The 17556-nt window shown below is 45.8% G+C and overlaps 1 protein-coding gene and 1 long non-coding RNA gene across 2 annotated transcripts; both read right to left on the bottom strand.

Moving 5' to 3' along the window:
* Window positions 1-366: 366 nt before the first annotated feature.
* Window positions 367-4147, bottom strand: COX6A1 (cytochrome c oxidase subunit 6A1). The gene is made up of 3 exons (XM_080986541.1): window positions 3952-4147; window positions 1977-2116; window positions 367-617 (listed from the first exon to the last, which is right to left on the bottom strand). The coding sequence occupies exons 1-3, from the start codon at window positions 4076-4078 to the stop codon at window positions 531-533; spliced, it is 354 nt and encodes a 117-aa protein (XP_080842667.1). The 5' UTR covers window positions 4079-4147; the 3' UTR covers window positions 367-530.
* Window positions 2270-3937, bottom strand: LOC308466038. The gene is made up of 2 exons (XR_013980627.1): window positions 2565-3937; window positions 2270-2530 (listed from the first exon to the last, which is right to left on the bottom strand). It is a non-coding gene; the product is annotated as an uncharacterized lncRNA (long non-coding RNA).
* Window positions 4148-17556: the final 13409 nt, after the last annotated feature.

The following is a 17556-nucleotide window of genomic DNA, read 5'->3' as shown; positions in this document are numbered from 1 at the left end:
TGGGCTCCTTCACCGGAGGTACTAGCCCTCCCCTAACATAAGCTGGATAAGAATGTGTTTTGGGTTGCAAAAATAATAATATTTACTTCCATGAAAATTTTAATCTAAACTAACACATAAGAAACACAGTGATTAAGAATCAGAATGCAAGCAACAAATGTGGCTGTTCTCTGCTTTTCTCATCCCTTTGCATAATACAGAGAAAATTTATCACTTCATTTCATAACATAATCTGCTCAAACATGAAAGAATATAAGGAAACCATACAGTGGTTCATGTTCCCATTTTCCCACTGCTGTTCAAGTTGTCTTAAACCAAAATTGTAGCTTCCCCAGGATAGTTAAGAAAAATCACAGAAAAACTTGGTTGAAAGTGTTTTCTTTTTAATGTGACCTCTGGAACAATACATTCTGCTAGAGGTCAGAACTTCATCATTTCATAGTATAAGGAATGGAGAGCACTGCTGGTCCCAACGTGGGTCTTGGTCCAGCTACCTTAAATGGTCCACATGGCTGGCATGATGCAATTGCTTAATGGTCATCTTCATAGCCAGTTGGCAGAGGGTTAACATGGGGGTTGTGGAAGAAAGTATGGTTCCCATCACCCCATGGGAAGGGCTATAGAAAGAAGAGATTAAAGTTTTTAGCAAGCTACAAAGCAGGAATTCAACTACTTATAACAGCTTATAAATGAAAAAGGCGCAGTAGATTATTTAAAAAAGCAATTATTCTGAAAATGATGCTGGAAAAGCACTAATTAGCACCAAACAGGAGGCTAGATCAGAAGTCACTGCTACAGAGCAGGGACAACTTGGAAACAGTAGTTTCAGAGTTACCGGTGACTCAAAGCAGATTACAATTAAATACAAACTACCAGCAAAACCGAGAGACAGAAGACAGAGCTGACACTAAATTATAAAAGATAACGGCTCTTTCAGTCAACACCACTCCCTGAATTGGCTACACTGAACATGGTAACCTATCCCAGAGCTTGGGAGCCCCTCCTAGAAGATTCCTCTTAGCCATGGTCATTAGACCGTCTGGAGGGCCTCAGGTTGGGGACAACTGAGTTAAACTAAAGGCTTAAAATGACAACTGTATAGAATTGTAGATTCATAGAATCATGGAGCTGAAAGAGTCTCAGGGTCATCTTTTTAGCCCAACCTCCTGCAATGCAGGAATCTCAACTAAAGCAGACATGATGGAAATTAGAGCTCTTTATCTTTAGGTATGTACATCCCACCCTGTTCCGTTCAGACCAGTGGCTGGGACAAAGTCACGTGGGTGGGCCCCAGGCAATGACCCAAAGGGCCATTTTAGTAGCTATTGGGACATTTAGAAAAAACGAAACACACATATATTTCAAATGCACTTTAAAAATGTTTTAGTGTAAAATAAAAGATAGATAACAAAATAAAGTGGGACTAAAATGGCACTGGCTATGGGGTGAAGGGCAGGGTGAAGGGCAGGACACATCTCAGGCTGGTGGGATCCACTTCATTTTTCATTGGGCACCCCAAGATCAACTGGCCAGAGCTGGGTGCAAGAAGACCTAGCAGACAGAATCAAACAATGCAGGGGTTTTTTTTTGGGGGGGGGGGGGGAGAGACAGTCTGTCTTTGCTTTTTAAGTTGATCTTTAACATTGCCATTTTTTCAGCTACTTTTTTTTAATGAAATACGGCTTTTGCACTAACATTTACTACCTTTCTCTACTATATAATTTTGGAAAGTGGCTTGCCTCTTGAGATCTCATCATCAACCTATCTGGCATGACGGGTCCCAAGGTGGGGGAATAGCATGTTTAGATACCACGGGATGCAGCTTTGCATCCAGATGGGAGGGCTGAACCTTTCCAAACTGCACTGATTTGGAAACCTCTTAAGGCATCATCATCCAGTTTGGTGCCATCTCCTTGTTAAGTGGTCCAAATAAATAAAGAACAAGACTTGCTTGTGGACAGGTTTGAGTCCGATACCTTGGTCCGGAGGCGCAGATGGGCATAAGGAATGAACTCTGGCCTTTCATGTTCTTGCTGAGACTTCAGGTAGCAGTTCAGCATACACACAGCAACTCCAGGCAAAGCTACCACGAAGGACAGGATCTTCCACATGCGAGCTAATGGAAAGAATTCACACACAAGCAGAAACTGATTGGTTGCCCTGTTTTTTTGCAAAGGGAAAAAAAAGCACAGGACTGATAAAATTAATCCCTGAATGTCAGCTTCTTTATAATGGGATCCCTCCTCTCAACTGGCCAATAAGCAGTGTGTTCAGAACAGTTTGCAGGCACTTATGGTTGGCGGGGGTGGGGAGTAAGGAAAAACAAAAGAACCTCAGCTTAAATTGTGCTCTTTTTAGAGTATGAATGTAAGAAGAACCTAGTTGAATTAGATCACAGGCATTGTGTTATCAAAGCAACCAACTAGATTTCTCTGGGAAGCCCGAAAGCAGGACCAGAGTACAATGCTCACCCCCAGCAATCATTATTCAGAGCTATATTGCCTCCAATACTGGGGAATAGCAACCAGAGCTAGTAGTCATTAATAGCCTTATCCTTCACTGACTTGCCTAAACCAGGCTCCTCAACCTTGTGCCCTCCAGATGTTGCTGGGCAGGGTGGGCCTTTGGTCTGATCTAGCAGCTAGGACTGGGCGATATATCAATATATAATCCAAAAGTGGTTTGAAGTCCATATTGTGATATCGGTTTCATAATTTCTGACCTGGCAAAATATCGCAAAACAGTGTGTGTGTGTGTCTCCACTATGCAAAAATCACATTTCCGGGGAAAACCGTGAAGCCAGCCAATGCTCTTGATTCCTGCAGCCCGTTAACTCTGCCAACTCAGCTCTCCCCTGCCTCCTACAGGGAGCAGCGAATCACAATAGCAGTCATTCTCCGTTGCCAGCACTAAGCAACTGGTAGACTGCTTCTGACCTTGGAGGCCCTATTTAGCGGCCACCAGAAAGAACGTAGGCCAGTGGCAGGGCAACAGCTTTACATACAAAAGGTCCTAGGTTCCATCCCAGATAAGGATTGAATCCTATCTCCAGATATGGCTGGGGAAGACTCCCTTCTTGAACCCCTGGAGAGATGCTGCCAGTCCGTGTAGGCAATGCTTGGCTAGATGGACCAATGGCCCGACTCGGTATAAGGCAGCTTCCTATGATCCTTTTGGGGAAGCAGGCACACGAAAGCTCATACCAATAACTAACTTAGTTGGTCTCTAAGATGCTACTGGAAGGAATAACTAACTTAGCTGGTCTCTATGCTGCTACTGGAAAGATTTTTTTTTAAAAAAAAATATTTTGTTTCGACTACGGCAGACCAACACGGCTTTGTTGTTGTTTAATCGTTTAGTCGTGTCCGACTCTTCGTGACCCCATGGACTAGAGCACGCCAGGCACTCCTGTCTTCCACTGCCTCCTGCAGTTTGGTCAAACTCATGCTGGTAGCTTTGAGAACACTGTCCAACCATCTCATCCTCATCTCATCCTTCTCCTTGTGCCCTCCATCTTTCCCAACATCAGGGTCTTTTCCAGGGAGTCTTCTCTTCTCATGAGGTGGCCAAAGTCTTGGAACCTCAGCTTCAGGATCTGTCCTTCCAGTGAGCACTCAGGGCTGATTTCCTTAAGGATGGAGAGGTTTGATCTTCTTGCAGTCCATGGGACTCTCAAGAGTCTCTACCAACACGGCTACCTACCTGTAACCAGCTCTCTGCATAAGGTTGGGAATAGATTCCCAGCCTGGAACCCAGGAGAGCTGCCGCCAGTACGTGTAGACAGTACCAAACCAAATGGACCAGGGACCTGGCTCGGCATTAGGCAGCTCCCTTTGTTCGGTGCCCAGAGGCGGCCTGTCCACCCCCCAGCCCCGCCCGCTCTGCTCCTTGGCGGCGCCGGCAGGACCGCCCTCTTCCCCGCAAGGTCACCCGATCACAGGCCCCACTTACTGGACCCGGCCTCGCCGTGGCCCGACGCCGCTGCCGCCGAGAGGAGCCGCTTCAGCCCGGCCCGCGGAGTTGGAGCCACCAGCTGCCGGGAGGCCTTCCCGAGCACGACCGCTGCCGCCGTCGCCATGTCGCCGCCTCTTCTCGACTAGAAGACTTCGGTCGCTCTCTCGGTGCCGGAAGCGGATGTAAGGAGACAGAGAGCGGGCGCTTGCTAATGACGTCAGCAACAGGGGGCGCGATGGGAGACATAGCGCAGAGGGCGTGCCTCCAACATAGACTTGTAAGGGATAGATTCACGCACACAGGACTCACTTCCGGGTTGCTTGGGGCAGACGAGGGAGCTGCTGGTTTACAGCAATGAAGGAATCTAGCATTTTAGGCTGCCATCCTAAATCCGCTTGAATTCCCCATTTAATTTAATAGATTGTTTAGGGTTGTGTTTGCTGCCTGTTGTTTCTGATTCAGTTGTTATCTAATGTGTGTGGGGAGGAAAGAGTTTTGTTGTTTGGTTTGGAGATTTTAACTTTTAAAAGTGCAAACTGGGCAAAAGCAGGCTTCAGATTGCCATTGGGAGCTAAGACAGATCTTGCTTCAGCCGCAGGGGTACTTTTGAATGGGGGATTTGTGGGTGGCACACTGATATTCCTGTGGATCAGGCGAACAATTTGCAATTAGTTCTGTTCAGAACTATCCATACAGCTTAATTACCAAATGGAAATATTACCAAATGGAAAACCAAATTACCAAATGAGACAAGTAAAAAAATTGTCCAGTAGCACCTTAGAGACCAACTAAGTTTGTTCTGGGTATAAGCCTTCGTGTGCTTATCATGACCTAGCAACCCAGTGGAACACAGCCGGCAGAAAGGGTGGTGAAAGTTGAATTCCTCTAACTTGATCCTGAGCAGATTCTGGAATAGGGACAACTTAAGCTGGTGTGATCTATGTCATCATAAATTCTGCCAACTTTCTAGAGTTAGGATTGTTCTGTTATGCACACAAAAGCTTATACCCAGAACAAATTTAGTTGGTCTCTAAGGTGCTACTGGACAATTTTTTAAATTTATTTTGACTGCGTCAGACCAACATGGCTACCTACCTGAATCTCAAATGAGATAAGGTTATTTATGTATGCAACAACTGCAGCCCGTGTTTTGTTAGCGAGGTCCCAACCAAATGGAATAATGGAGCGAGGTCCCAACCAAAGAAGTATGGCAACTTAAGTTGACAGAATATGTGCAACTTGCAGACTTAACATATAGAATAAGAGAACAAGAAGACCATCTGTTTTAAGAAGATTGGAAAAAGTTTATTGACTATATGGAAAATAATTGTACATAGCTGAAAACGTTGGCAGCATTAAGATAAATTCAACAGTGTAAAATAAGTAAATTTTGAAGGATGCAATAATGGAAAGCTGATTGGTATTGTTTTTGTAAAATATGCAGGGATTTAAGATATGTAAAATGAACCATAGAAAGAGAAGAAGGGAAGTCACTGATACTTCAAGGATGTAAAATAAGTATTTGAAATTGTAAAACGGAAAATTTAATAAAAAATATTTTAAAAAAGAAAACCAAATTACCCCAAAAGCTTGCTGGAGGTGCTATTGAGATCACTGAATATATTAATTTTATGATCCTGGGAACTGTAGCTTGATAAAGCTGCTGAGGATTGCAGCTTTGTGAGACTACAGTTCCCAGGATTCTTGGGGAGAGGAAATCATGTGCTTTAGGTGTGGAGCTGCTGTGTAAACCTAGTTTCATGGATATTTACTGCTGGTGTGACCCCTGACCAAAGAACACAGAGAAGAGCTCCTCCTAACTTATAGCAGTAATAGATCCTGGGTTTTGAGAGCCTGGAAATATTAAAGCGGATCCTTTATACAGACCTGGAGCATGGCTTGTGAGTAGAAGAGGAAAAACTGGCTTGTGGAAAAGGAAATAGACACTGGGCTCTGAAAACCATTTCAGCAGTGGAGGCTTGTCTGTTAGACTGAATGTAGTAAGTGATACTTTCTAGCCATGTTTACCTAAGTATATAAACCCCATTGGATTAAGCAGGAGGACCAATTATTTCTGAGTATGAATGATTATAGTTAGGCTATTAAAATCACCTGTAGGATGGGCATAGGTAGGAGGACCAAGATGCCCATCTGTGTACATCTCTTGTTTTCTCCTCTCTTGGGGCTGGCAGTTTCCACTTGACAACAGCGATATGATGGCCACCAATTTGGTTAACTTTAAAAGGGGGTTAGACAAATTCCTGTAAGGGAGGGGGGCACAGTTCGGTGGTAGAGCATCTGCCCTGCCTGCAGAAGACTCCACGTTTGATCCCCAATTGCATCTCCAGGTAGGACTGGGAGAGACTCTCATCTGAAACTCTGAAGAGCCACTGCCAGACAGTATTTACAGAACTGAGCTAGATGTGCAAGTAGATAAATAGGTACTGCTCCGGCAGGAAGGTAAATGGCGTTTTCGTGCGCTGCTCTGGTTTGCCAGAAGCAGCTTAGTCATGCTGGCCACATGACCCGGAAGCTGTACGCCGGCTCCCTCGGCCAATAAAGCGAGATGAGCGCCGCAACCCCAGAGTCGGTCATGACTGGACCTAATGGTCAGGGGTACCTTTACCTTTACCTTTGCTGAGCTAGATGATCCATTGATGTGACTCAGGGAAAAGCAGCTTCTTGCATGTCCACATACAAACAGATGCATCCCAGTTTGGCCAGGCTTTCCTTTAAATGATCAGGCCTCCCACCCTGTTGTCCAGCGGCCAAACCTCCCCATCATAGTGTCCTGCACTGCTGGGCGTGGTGCTGTATTCTTCAAATTAAAAAAATGGTGTGGGTCTGATCCTCTGGTCTGATCCAGCAGAGATCTTATGCTCAAAAGTGAGTAGAGCCACAGAGGTGGCTTTTACAAGAATCTTATATTCCATCCACACAAAAGCCAGGGTTTTCTTCCACCTCATCTGTCCACCAGGCAAGCAAGGGATATAACATCACTCAAGGAAGGTGTAGGGCAGGGTCAGTGAGGGGTTTGGCTGGGGAGAGTGCATTAGGCAACACAGAGAGACATGGAGGGCCACATTCCATGCCCAGTGGCTTCCCTCCACTGGCCTAACATAACAAACAAGGCATTGCTAACATTTTAGGCGAACAGCTCTGGAGAAACCGCCATCAAGTCCTGAAAGGTGGATAAATCATTGGTAGTACTTGACAGTTCCACGGGGCGGCAGGCTGAGCTTTCTATCGGTGGCTGACCCTGGAGATGGGATGTCCAGGCGACTGTTTCACATCTCAAAATATGCATTTTCTAGGCGGGAATGTAGATCCGCTCTAATCATGTAATTTACAGGGTCATTGTGCGGATAAAATGGGATAGACCCCATGAATACCACCCTGATCTCCTTGGAGACATGCCAATGTCATAAAAGGAATAAATAAAATCCCTTCCCTGCAAATCCACCACGAATTAGGTCCTGGGACCCCAAAGGACTTCAGATGCATTTTATTAATTAAGATGTTTTGCAAACACACTATACCTTTTAAAGCACATTCCTTTCCAGCCAATAATTCTGGGAACTGTAGTTCCTTAAGGCTTGGGAACTGAGAAGCAGTGGAGGCTGGTTTCGTGAGGCACTGCTCCCACCAACCTCAGCCTTTTACTTGTCTGCCTTCTTACTGATGAAGCAGGTGCGACTAGCGACCAGCTTCCTCCTTCTTAGTCTCTGTGTTGCCCTTGCAGAACTCAGCAGGGATGGGGAGAAAACCAGAACCGAGTTGGCTCTCGCGCCACCTACTGTTGGGCTCCCAGTGGGCACCAGCTCCCAGTGGTAAGAGATAAACTACAGCATGCAGAATCTTTGAGGGAAAGAATGTGGCTCTGAATGCATTTCATAGTGTGTGGAAACAGAGAATGGTAAGCGTTAGAAGGGACCCCTAGGGTCATCTAGTCCAACCCCCTGCAATGCAGGAATCACAGCTCAAGATTCCCTGATAGATGGTCATCCTGCCTCTGTTTTAAAACCTCCAGTGAAGGAGATTCCACACCTTCCAAGGTGGTCCATTCTGCTGCCCAACAGCTCTTAGAAAGATCTCCCTAGTCTTTAGTTGGAATCTCCTTTCTTGTCACTTGAATCCACTGGTTCAGGTCCTGTTCTCTGGAACAGCAGTGAAAACAAGCTTGCTCCATCTTCCATGTGACGTTACTTCAGCTATTTGAAGGTGGCCCCTCCAGAAGAGGATATATTTATAGTCTGTGTACACACTATACCTTTAAAATTATTATTATTATTCATTCCTTTTCTATATCACTTTATATTTTTACGGGGGTGGGATCTCAAAGCAGTTTAAACATTATTGAAGAAAGAAAAATATAAATTATACATTCAAAGCAATGGGAAACTAAAATATTATCTTAAAGTTTTCAGGATATAACAAAGGAGGTCAGCTACAGAATGCACATTTTAACGCAGCAAAGTTAACCCACATATGGGAAACATTACAAAACAAAGTTAAATATAAAATGCACATTTAAAGCAGCATAATTATCAAGCAAATAACATATCATAAGCATAGAACATACAGGTACATGCTTTTGTTGGGAGGGCTGTGTCTGAAGAAGCTCAGGCTCAATGACTTGATTCTGCACTAAGAGACAAGATGGTCTCTGGCCTCCAGAACTCACAACCAAGAGGATATAGACCCAGTTCCACCCACTGCATGCCCTGATAGGCATCAGGTTGGCTACTGTGAGAACAGGATGCTGGACTAGATGGGTCTCTGGCCTGATCCAGCTGAAGGGCTCTTCTTGTGGTCTTACGTTCCTCTGTTTCTGAATGTGCTTGTGAATCTGAACACAGCTCTCACTTGGAATGAGGCCTTTTATGGTTTCTGAAAAGTCCTATCTTATATAAGAAGATGCCTATGAAACATGTATTATGCAGATGAATGCATTGAGAAGTGCATGTTTTTCATGTTTTAAAGGGTGCGTTTTAATTACGTAGAATGTGGATTTTATCAGTGTGCAATTCTTTTTCCCCTTCTTTTTAAGTATCTACCCAGAAGGTGAGATGGAAGGGACCTATGCCTTGGTGCCCATGAGAAATGGGACAAATTCTGGGCTGTTCAGTCCACCCTTGGATGCTGCAAACTCTTGCATCACTTTCAACACTGGAAAAAAAACCCCAGCTTGCCTCCTGTCCATAGATATTCACTGGCCAGTCCTGGCTGAGCAGCAGCAGAGACAATGATGGGACAAAAGAGAAGATTTGCCCCATTCTTTTCTCGCCTGTCTCCAGCCTCCTCCATCCCTTCAGATCTTGCCCTGCCCCTCCCCTTCTTTTTACAGGGACCCCCATCCATCTACACCGCAAGGCGGAGGGCAGGGGGTGGGGAGGAATGCCATTGTCCTGTCTTCTAGGAATGATCTGGAAGCACTATGCAAATCTTCAGTTGAAGACCCTGGGAACTGGGCCTCTGGGGGATGGGTTTAGCTATGGGGTCTGGGGGAGGGGGAGATGTTTGGCGATCTCTTAGCAGCCCAATGCAGTATCAGTTCAGTAGGCAGGGAATTCTTTCCCCTTCCTCTTGTTTCCTTGGAAGGAAGGACAGCATGATACCATATGTTGTGTGTGCATCCTCCGACATGTATAGCTGCCATGTCTTCTGAGCATCTGGGATGTTCATTTGGTTGGTCTGATGAGAGTAACTACCCAGATGCCTTTTCTCTCCCTTAAGGTAAAGGTAAAGGGACTCCTGACCATTAGGTCCAGTCGTGACCGACTCTGGGGTTGCGGCACTCATCTCGCTTTATTGGCCGAGGGAGCCGGCATACAGCTTCCGGGTCATGTGGCCAGCATGACTATGCCGCTTCTGGCGAACCAGAGCAGTGCACGGAAATGCCGTTTACCTTCCCACCAGAGTGGTACCTATTTATCTACTTGCACTTTGACGTGCTTTCAAACTGCTAGGTTGGCAGGAGCAGGGACCGAGCAACGGGAGCTCACCCCGTCATTGCGGGGATTCGAACTGCCGAACTTCTGATCGGCAAGTCCTAGGCTCTGTGGTTTAACCCACAGCGCCACCCGCGTCCCTTTTCTCCCTTTATAGATCACATTATCCTGAATTTTGTGGTGTAAAAGCAGCAGCTTGCGCACCTTCCCCTTTCCGGGGAGCCCTTTCTGAACTGCCTTGCTGGCCATGTTGCCCCTCTGGGTTGCAAAGAATCTTGGGAGCTCATATATGTCCATGTAGGGCAGGGTCTGTTACAGTCTTTCCCAACGTGGCACCCTCCAGATGTTGTTGGACTACAACTCCCATCAGCCCCAGCATCATCCAGACGTGCTGGCTGGGGTTGATGGGAGTTGCAGTCCAAAAACATCTGGTATTTTAGGCCACACTGCTGCTCCTGCTGCTCCATGGGGATTAAGAAACCAATGTTATCCTCAGGCTGCGTCTTGCAGGTTAAGTGGTTTGCAAGCTGTCTTAACAGGTAAGCTGGCCCGCAGTTACTAAGGTCATTGCAATGCTTTCTAGAGTACCTGCAGTTTGATAGCCATGGGTAGTCAGGCACATAACTCAAGATGAAGCGGTGGCGTAGCGTGGGTTGTCAGGGCCCGTGGCAAGTGCAAAATGTACCTGGCTGATTTTGAACAATGCACGGAAGGCAGTGATGATCACCAACCTCAATGACTTTGTTATAAGAATTGTAAGGTCTCACATATAGAATAAATATTCATAAATGCACACATATCTAAAAATATGAACCATGAAGCCATTTTGACTCTCCCAATGACCTCAAATATTCCTCTGCAGTAAGGGAGGCAAATGGAGAAAGCCTTCCCATTGCCTTTTTGCTTGCAAATCCTGTCTTAAGGGAGTATTTGTGTATGAATAGGGTGAGCCTGTGACCTAGATTCAGGAACTAAAGTATTAACCACCACAAAAGAATGGCCAGGCTGCCCAGGTAATGCAATCAGTGACCGTTATTAGGTATCCTGGCCGACACCTCCTCTGCTGTAGACGGCCTCCTTCTGTGATGTATGTATGATGTTTTGGGGTGGTGGTCTCGAGCTACAGGGTGGGCAATTTCAAAAGTCTATATTAGGGCTTGCACACTATTGTTTAGGGTTCTCTCCTTCCTCCTGTGTGTGGTGAGTGAGGACCCTGTTGCAACAGTTCCTTTAATAAAGGATCAGGCTTACTAGTTGCTTTGCTTCTAATTATTCTCTGGTTGGTGACTGTTTTCTCTTACCGATAGGGAACCCACTTAAGGACTCTATATAGGCTCCAGAATACCCGATAAGTGAAAAGGAGCAGTTTTTCTTATAACAACTTTAAAATAGAGTCGACAAATGAATGGGGGAGAGGCCTATCAATGGCTACTAGCTGCAATTGCCTATACAGTGGTACCTCGGGTTAAGTACTTAATTCGTTCCAGAGGTCCGTTCTCAACCTGAAACTGTTCTTAACCTGAAGCACCACTTTAGCTAATGGGGCCTCCTGCTGCCGCCGCGCTGCCAAAGCACGATTTCTGTTCTCATCCTGAAGCAAAGTTCTTAACCCGAGGTAATATTTCTGGGTTAGCGGAGTCTGTAACCTGAAGCGTATGTAACCTGAAGCGTATGTAACCTGAGGTACCACTGTACTTTGCTTCCACGCTTGGAGGCAGAAAAGCTTTTTAGTACCAGCTGCTGGTAGCCACAGGAGAGGAGGGTGCCCCATATGTTTGGGTCCTGTTTGCCGGTTTCCCACAGACATCTGGGTAACCGCTTTGAGAACAGGGCTGCTGAACTAGATGGATACCCTTTGGTCCGATTGATTGGGCTCTTCTGCTGTTCTTACATTTACGTTCTTATGACAATGACCACTTACCGTATTTTTCGCTCTAAAAGACGCACCAGACCACAAGATGCACCTAGTTTTTGGAGGAGGAAAACAAGAAAAAATATATTCTGAATCTCAGAAGCCAGAACAGCAAGAGGGATCGCTGCGCAGTGAAAGCAGCAATCCCTCTTGCTGTTCTGGCTTCTGGGATAGCTGCACAGCCTGCATTCGCCCCATAAGACGCACACACATTTCCCCTTAATTTTTAGGAGGGAAAAAGTGAGCCTTATAGAGCAAAAAATACGGTATCTGCATTCATCCAGATTTGCTTGCAGCGTGTTTACACGTCATCCTGTTCATCATTCATTCATCCCACACTTTTCAATGCATTTCCCCACTGCTTTCCAAACTGCAATTAAAAACCCAAAAAAGTGTTTTGTTGCACTAGGGTGAGACAAAGCGCTTCAACCCACTTTAAATGCGCAACCCTGAAGTTCTGGTATGCGCTGGATTCCCTCCTGTGAAATAATGACAGTCCCTCGGATGCTATTGCCAGCTCTCATACAAAGGCGCTGTTGACATGTGGCCATCCAAATCGCGTTCCAGGGTTTTCTTCTCTCTCCTCTGATTACCCCTCTGACAGATAAGGAGAACAAGCTGTTCTTTTCCTCTTCGCCTTTTGCGGAAAGGTAACATCACGCGGCCTTGCCTGCTCAACAGAAAACAATTCCTTTCCTTCTCTCTCCCGTTTCTCGCCGTACATTTCTCTCTGCTTCAGGAATGCCGGCCAAAGCGAGCAGTGCACACATGAACTCTTGAGGGCAGAGGTGTGCGGGAGAGAAACTCTTGCACGATTTCCCAGCGAGATCTAATAAGTGGTTCAAGTGCCCCAGACTTGAATGCTGGTTTAAAGTTTAGGGCCCACCTTATCATCTTCCAAAGCAACTACAGTGGTACCTCAGGTTAAGTACTTAATTTGTTCCGGAGGTCTGTTCTTAACCTGAAGCACCACTTTAGCTAATGGGGCCTCCTGCTGCTGCTGCGCCGCCGCTGCACGATTTCTGTTCTCATCCTGAAGCAAAGTTCTTAACCCGAGGTAATATTTCTGAGTTAGCGGCATATGTAACCTGAAGCATATGTAACCCGAGGTACCACTGTACTCTATTCCAAACTTAAAAATGGAAAACGTAATGCTGGTGGTCAACAAAAGAAGTTTAAAGACTCTCTCAAGGCAAATCTAAAAAAATGTAGTATAAACGTCGACAACTGGGAAACACTGGCTTGTGCGTGCTCAAATTGGAGAACAGCCTTTACCAAAGGTGTCATGGACTTTGAAGACGCTCGAACTCAGGACGCAAGGGAGAAACGTGCTAAGAGAAAGGCACGCTTGGCAAATCCACATCGTGATCAACTCCCGCCTGGAAGCCAATGTCCCCACTGTGGAAGGACATGAATGGACTGCTTGTACAGTGGTACCTCAGGTTAAGTACTTAACTCGTTCCAGAGGTCCGTACTTAACCTGAAACTGTTCTTAACCTGAAGCACCACTTTAGCTAATGGGGCCTCCCGCTGCCGCCGCGCCACCGGAGCACGATTTCTGTTCTCATCCTGAAGCACTATTTCTGGGTTAGCGGAGTCTGTAACCTGAAGCGTATGTAACCTGAGGTACCACTGTATTTGAAGCTGATACCACCAGCTTCAGCTACTATAGCATGATGGGAGTTGTAGTCCAAAACACCTGGAGGGTTCCAGGTTGGAGAAGCCTGCCTTATTCTTTTTAATTGTTTGTAAATCGTCACAGATAAACAGATGTGTGTATCACATGATTTTAAACATCTTTTTTTTCCCACAGCAAGGTTCTATTAGCATGCCAGTAACTTTATGTTCTCCTCGAACTGTTTCCATCCCAGTTAGTCATTATAAAAACTTGGTCACTGAAAACCAGTGCCTGTGTTTGTTTTCTCCCTCCCAGTAGCTCTTTCCTTTTATGCTGTGCCTTTTAGATTACAAGCAGGAACTGACTTTTAAATCTGTTCCTTGGAAGTCTTTTTAAGCTAAAAAGCAAAGTACACCAAGTTTTTACATCTTTAATGATTTTCTTATATGGCTTTAAACTGCTTTGATATATATATATATATATATATATATATATATATATATTTATGATATAGTGGCATGCAAATATTTTTTAAAATAAACGACAGCAAATGCTTTTAATAAATTATAAAAGAAAAACAAAACATACACAAACAAACATACATACACATATTTTTCAGTTTTAAAAATTATATCATGAAATGTAACATATATATATAGAGAGAAATATACATATCATGATTTAAGTTGCAATTGCATATCTGGTAAATTTCTGCACTTGTAGGAGTGTATGGTAACTTTTTTCTCAAACACACACACACACAAACACACACACACACACACACACACACACACACGTATGGTGCACAGAACAACCAATTCTCTTTCACGCACCTGGGTGCAGCCACGGAAAAGCTCTTGTTTCCAGAGCAGAGTTTATTTATAGTCCTCCTGGCCTCCTTGTGAATGTGAAAAGGAGGAAGGGCCTCTTCCTCCCTCATCCCAACAGCCCCTCTTCCCTCAGGGCTCCTTTCATGTGGAAATTGGAGAGTCTAGCTAGCCCCACCAGGGTCAGAGGAGAAGGGCTCGACTCAATTACTCCCAGAGAAAGAAGCAGGCAGGAGGCTTTCTCAGGCTAAGCGGGACTCTGGCTTTTTGTGGATGGGCGAGGCAGGCACTTCTCCTGTCCTCCTTTTGTGTCAAGAATCGGGATCCCTGCGGGGTATTCTTCTGAACTCTCTTCTACCAGAGACATGGCAGATGGAGACGGGCCAGCAAAATATCCTCTAAACATCTGAGAGCTGAAACACCCCCATTAAAAGTGGAGGCAGTTTCCCACCCAAAAAGGCAACAATATAAGGTGCCCCCATCTACAGAGGACCCCATATCATGCAGGGAGGCAGCAGGAATACGCCTTTGAGGGAGCGATGGAAGACACCTCCCAGAACAACCACAGAGGCTAGTTACCTCTGCTCAGTTGAGGCTGGCAGGAAGGAAGGAGGCCAGGCTTGAGCATGCAGAGACGCAAGGAGCACCTTACTCTCTGGATAGGTAGATTAGGCTCACAGGAACATTTGATTGTGTGTTTCAGGCTTGTGTGGCCTACTTTGTTCTTTAACTAGAGCCCCCAAGTCCACCAACCCGAGGCTGGTGCGAAGGACACAGGAATTCTGAGCTCAGGGATTGGTTTGGAGTGCCAATACTGAATGGAGCTTGCTTAACGCTCAAACCAAGCTGTCTTCATTTCAGCAATATAATTAAGGCAGGAGGAGTCGGCCACTGTGAGAAAAGGATTCTAGGCTAGATGGGCCATTGCCTGATCCAGCAGGCTATTGGGTTGTTGCTGTTGCTGTTGCTGTTGCTGCTAAACCATTGTGGCAGCTTCAGAAATGCCCTCCGACCTACAGCAAATCACTCGGGAGATGTACCCGTACATCCAGTTCTGCTTTCTCTTCACCCTGGCTTGATTTTTTTCTCTTAACGTGGTGTGCCAGCTGCTCTGTCGTGGCACGTGGCTTGGGACTTGGTGTCTCTAAGGACCCCCTACGGAACGTCAAATCAAAATCCACCAATCCTCTCTCTTTTTTAAATTGCGCTTTCGCGATGACTTGCACTCGCGATGGTGTCAGGGTGGTTATACGCGGTCCTGCTTTTCATGCAGTTTGCAAATGTTTTTTGGGCGGACAAACCGCTTCGTTGGCAGCAGATGCGGCTCCTGCATCAGTCCCTGCTGAAATCCTGTCACTTTTTATGCCACAGATGTCCTGGGTTGTTGCTTTTTTGGCCCGTTTTCGGTGCTGCAGTGCAAGAATTGACCCTGCAGGTGGCAATGATGCAATAATGTTGGGGAAACATTGCATAGCCGCTAATAAAGCTGTATGGACAGTCCAGTTTAAATCCACCACCAATGCTGTGTTGTTTTGTCACTGCTACGTTGCAGTTGAGAGCCACTGTTTTGTAGTTGAGCTAAGATTTTATTTTTTTTAATACAGTGATATTATAACTACAAAAATGCAAATTGAATGAGCAGAATATGGTGTCCTCTCTTAAAAGTAATTCTTCGCTCTTATCACCCACAAAGGACAATAGCTCCTCCCAGGTCTCACCTGGGAACTTTCCTTTCCCCTCCCAGCCTCTCACCCTGGGAGACCCACATTTCCCAGGGTCCTCCATTGATTATCACCCCCATGATGAGTATACATATTCTAGACCTTAACATAAAGGCCCCAGGCATAGGACTCCAAAGAAAGAAGAAAAAGAAGAAGAACAAAGGAGAGCAACAGAAGAAAGAAAGAGAAAATAGAAAGAAGAGGGGGGGGAGATAAAATACGAAAGAAACATTAGGAAAAGATACCAAAAAAGAGAAAACTACTAATTTCCCATCTGCAAATTACATTAAAAAAAGAAGAAATGGTTAATTTAAAATATTCAGCCCATGCTAACATCCATCTTTTCTATCTTCAGTTAAACAATATTTCTTTTAATTCAAGGTCTCTGAGATTCATCCTCCCCCCCCCCCCGCAACAAAGAGCCACTGTAGTGCAGTGGTTAGAGCATTGGGAGCGCTGGGAGACCAGGGTTCAAATCTGCACTCAACCATGAAGCTTATTGGGTGTGACCTCAGGGGCCAGTCACTCAGCCTAACCTACCTCACAGGGTTGTTGTAAGGATAAAACGAGAAGTCTTTAACCCACCTTGGAGGACAGACAGGATAGGAATGTAATAAAGGATATAAATAATAAAAATGTTCCAGAATACATCTCCCAGCTGCTCCCCTCCCCGCGTCTGGAAGGGCTCGAAGATTAAATGTCTTCGAAATATTTGTTTATTGTTCCATTTATATCCCACTTTTCCTACGAGGACCTCAAGAAATGATTCTCCTCTGTATTTCATCCTCATCAGAGCCCTGTGAGATACCCCCAGTGAGCTTCATGACTCAGTGGGGATTTGAACCCTGGTCTCTCAGGTCTCTGGGACGCAGGTGGCACTGTGGGTTCAACCACAGAGCCTAGGACTTGCCGATCAGAAGGTCGGCGGTTCAAATCGCGCGACGGAGTGAGCTCCCGTTCCTCGGTCCCTGCTCCTGCCAACCTAGCAGTTCGAAAGCACGTCAAAGTGCAAGTAGATAAATAGGTACCGCTCTGGCGGGAAGGTAAACGGCGTTTCCGTGCGCTGCTCTGGTTCGCCAGAAGCAGCTTAGTCATGCTAGCCACATGACCCGGAAGCTGTACGCCGGCTCCCTCGGCCAATAAAGCGAGATGAGCGCTGCAACCCCAGAGTCGGCCACGACTCGACCTAATGGTCAGGGGTCCCTTTACCCTTTACCTCTCAGGTTCTAGTCTGATCCTCTAACCACTCTGCCACACTGTTCCACGGACAGGGGTGAGGTTGCAAGCCTCACAATGCCTCCCGTTTCAGTCTTGGGTTGCCGCTGCTCCTGGAAGCACTCTCCTCTTTAGAAGACGGAAACGAGCTAAGCTGGTTCAAGTGCTGTTCCTAATTGGTGTCCTCGTTAGGGGCAGTAATTAGTGCAGGCTCTGGCCAAGTGCTCACCATGTCCCAGGCTTACACTGAGAAAGGCCTGACCTTCCCGTAAACCCCCTTCTTGTGTTAATGCCCTACCAGATTCCTCTTGGAAGACTCCCCCAAGTCCCATTTACTGCATCTCAACAACAAGGATAC

The sequence above is a fragment of the Podarcis pityusensis genome (genome assembly GCF_964106645.2).
Source record: "Podarcis pityusensis genome assembly, chromosome: 16".
NCBI lineage: Eukaryota > Metazoa > Chordata > Lepidosauria > Squamata > Lacertidae > Podarcis > Podarcis pityusensis.
Note: the sequence above shows the minus strand (reverse complement) of the source record. Positions and strands in the feature narration are given on the sequence as shown.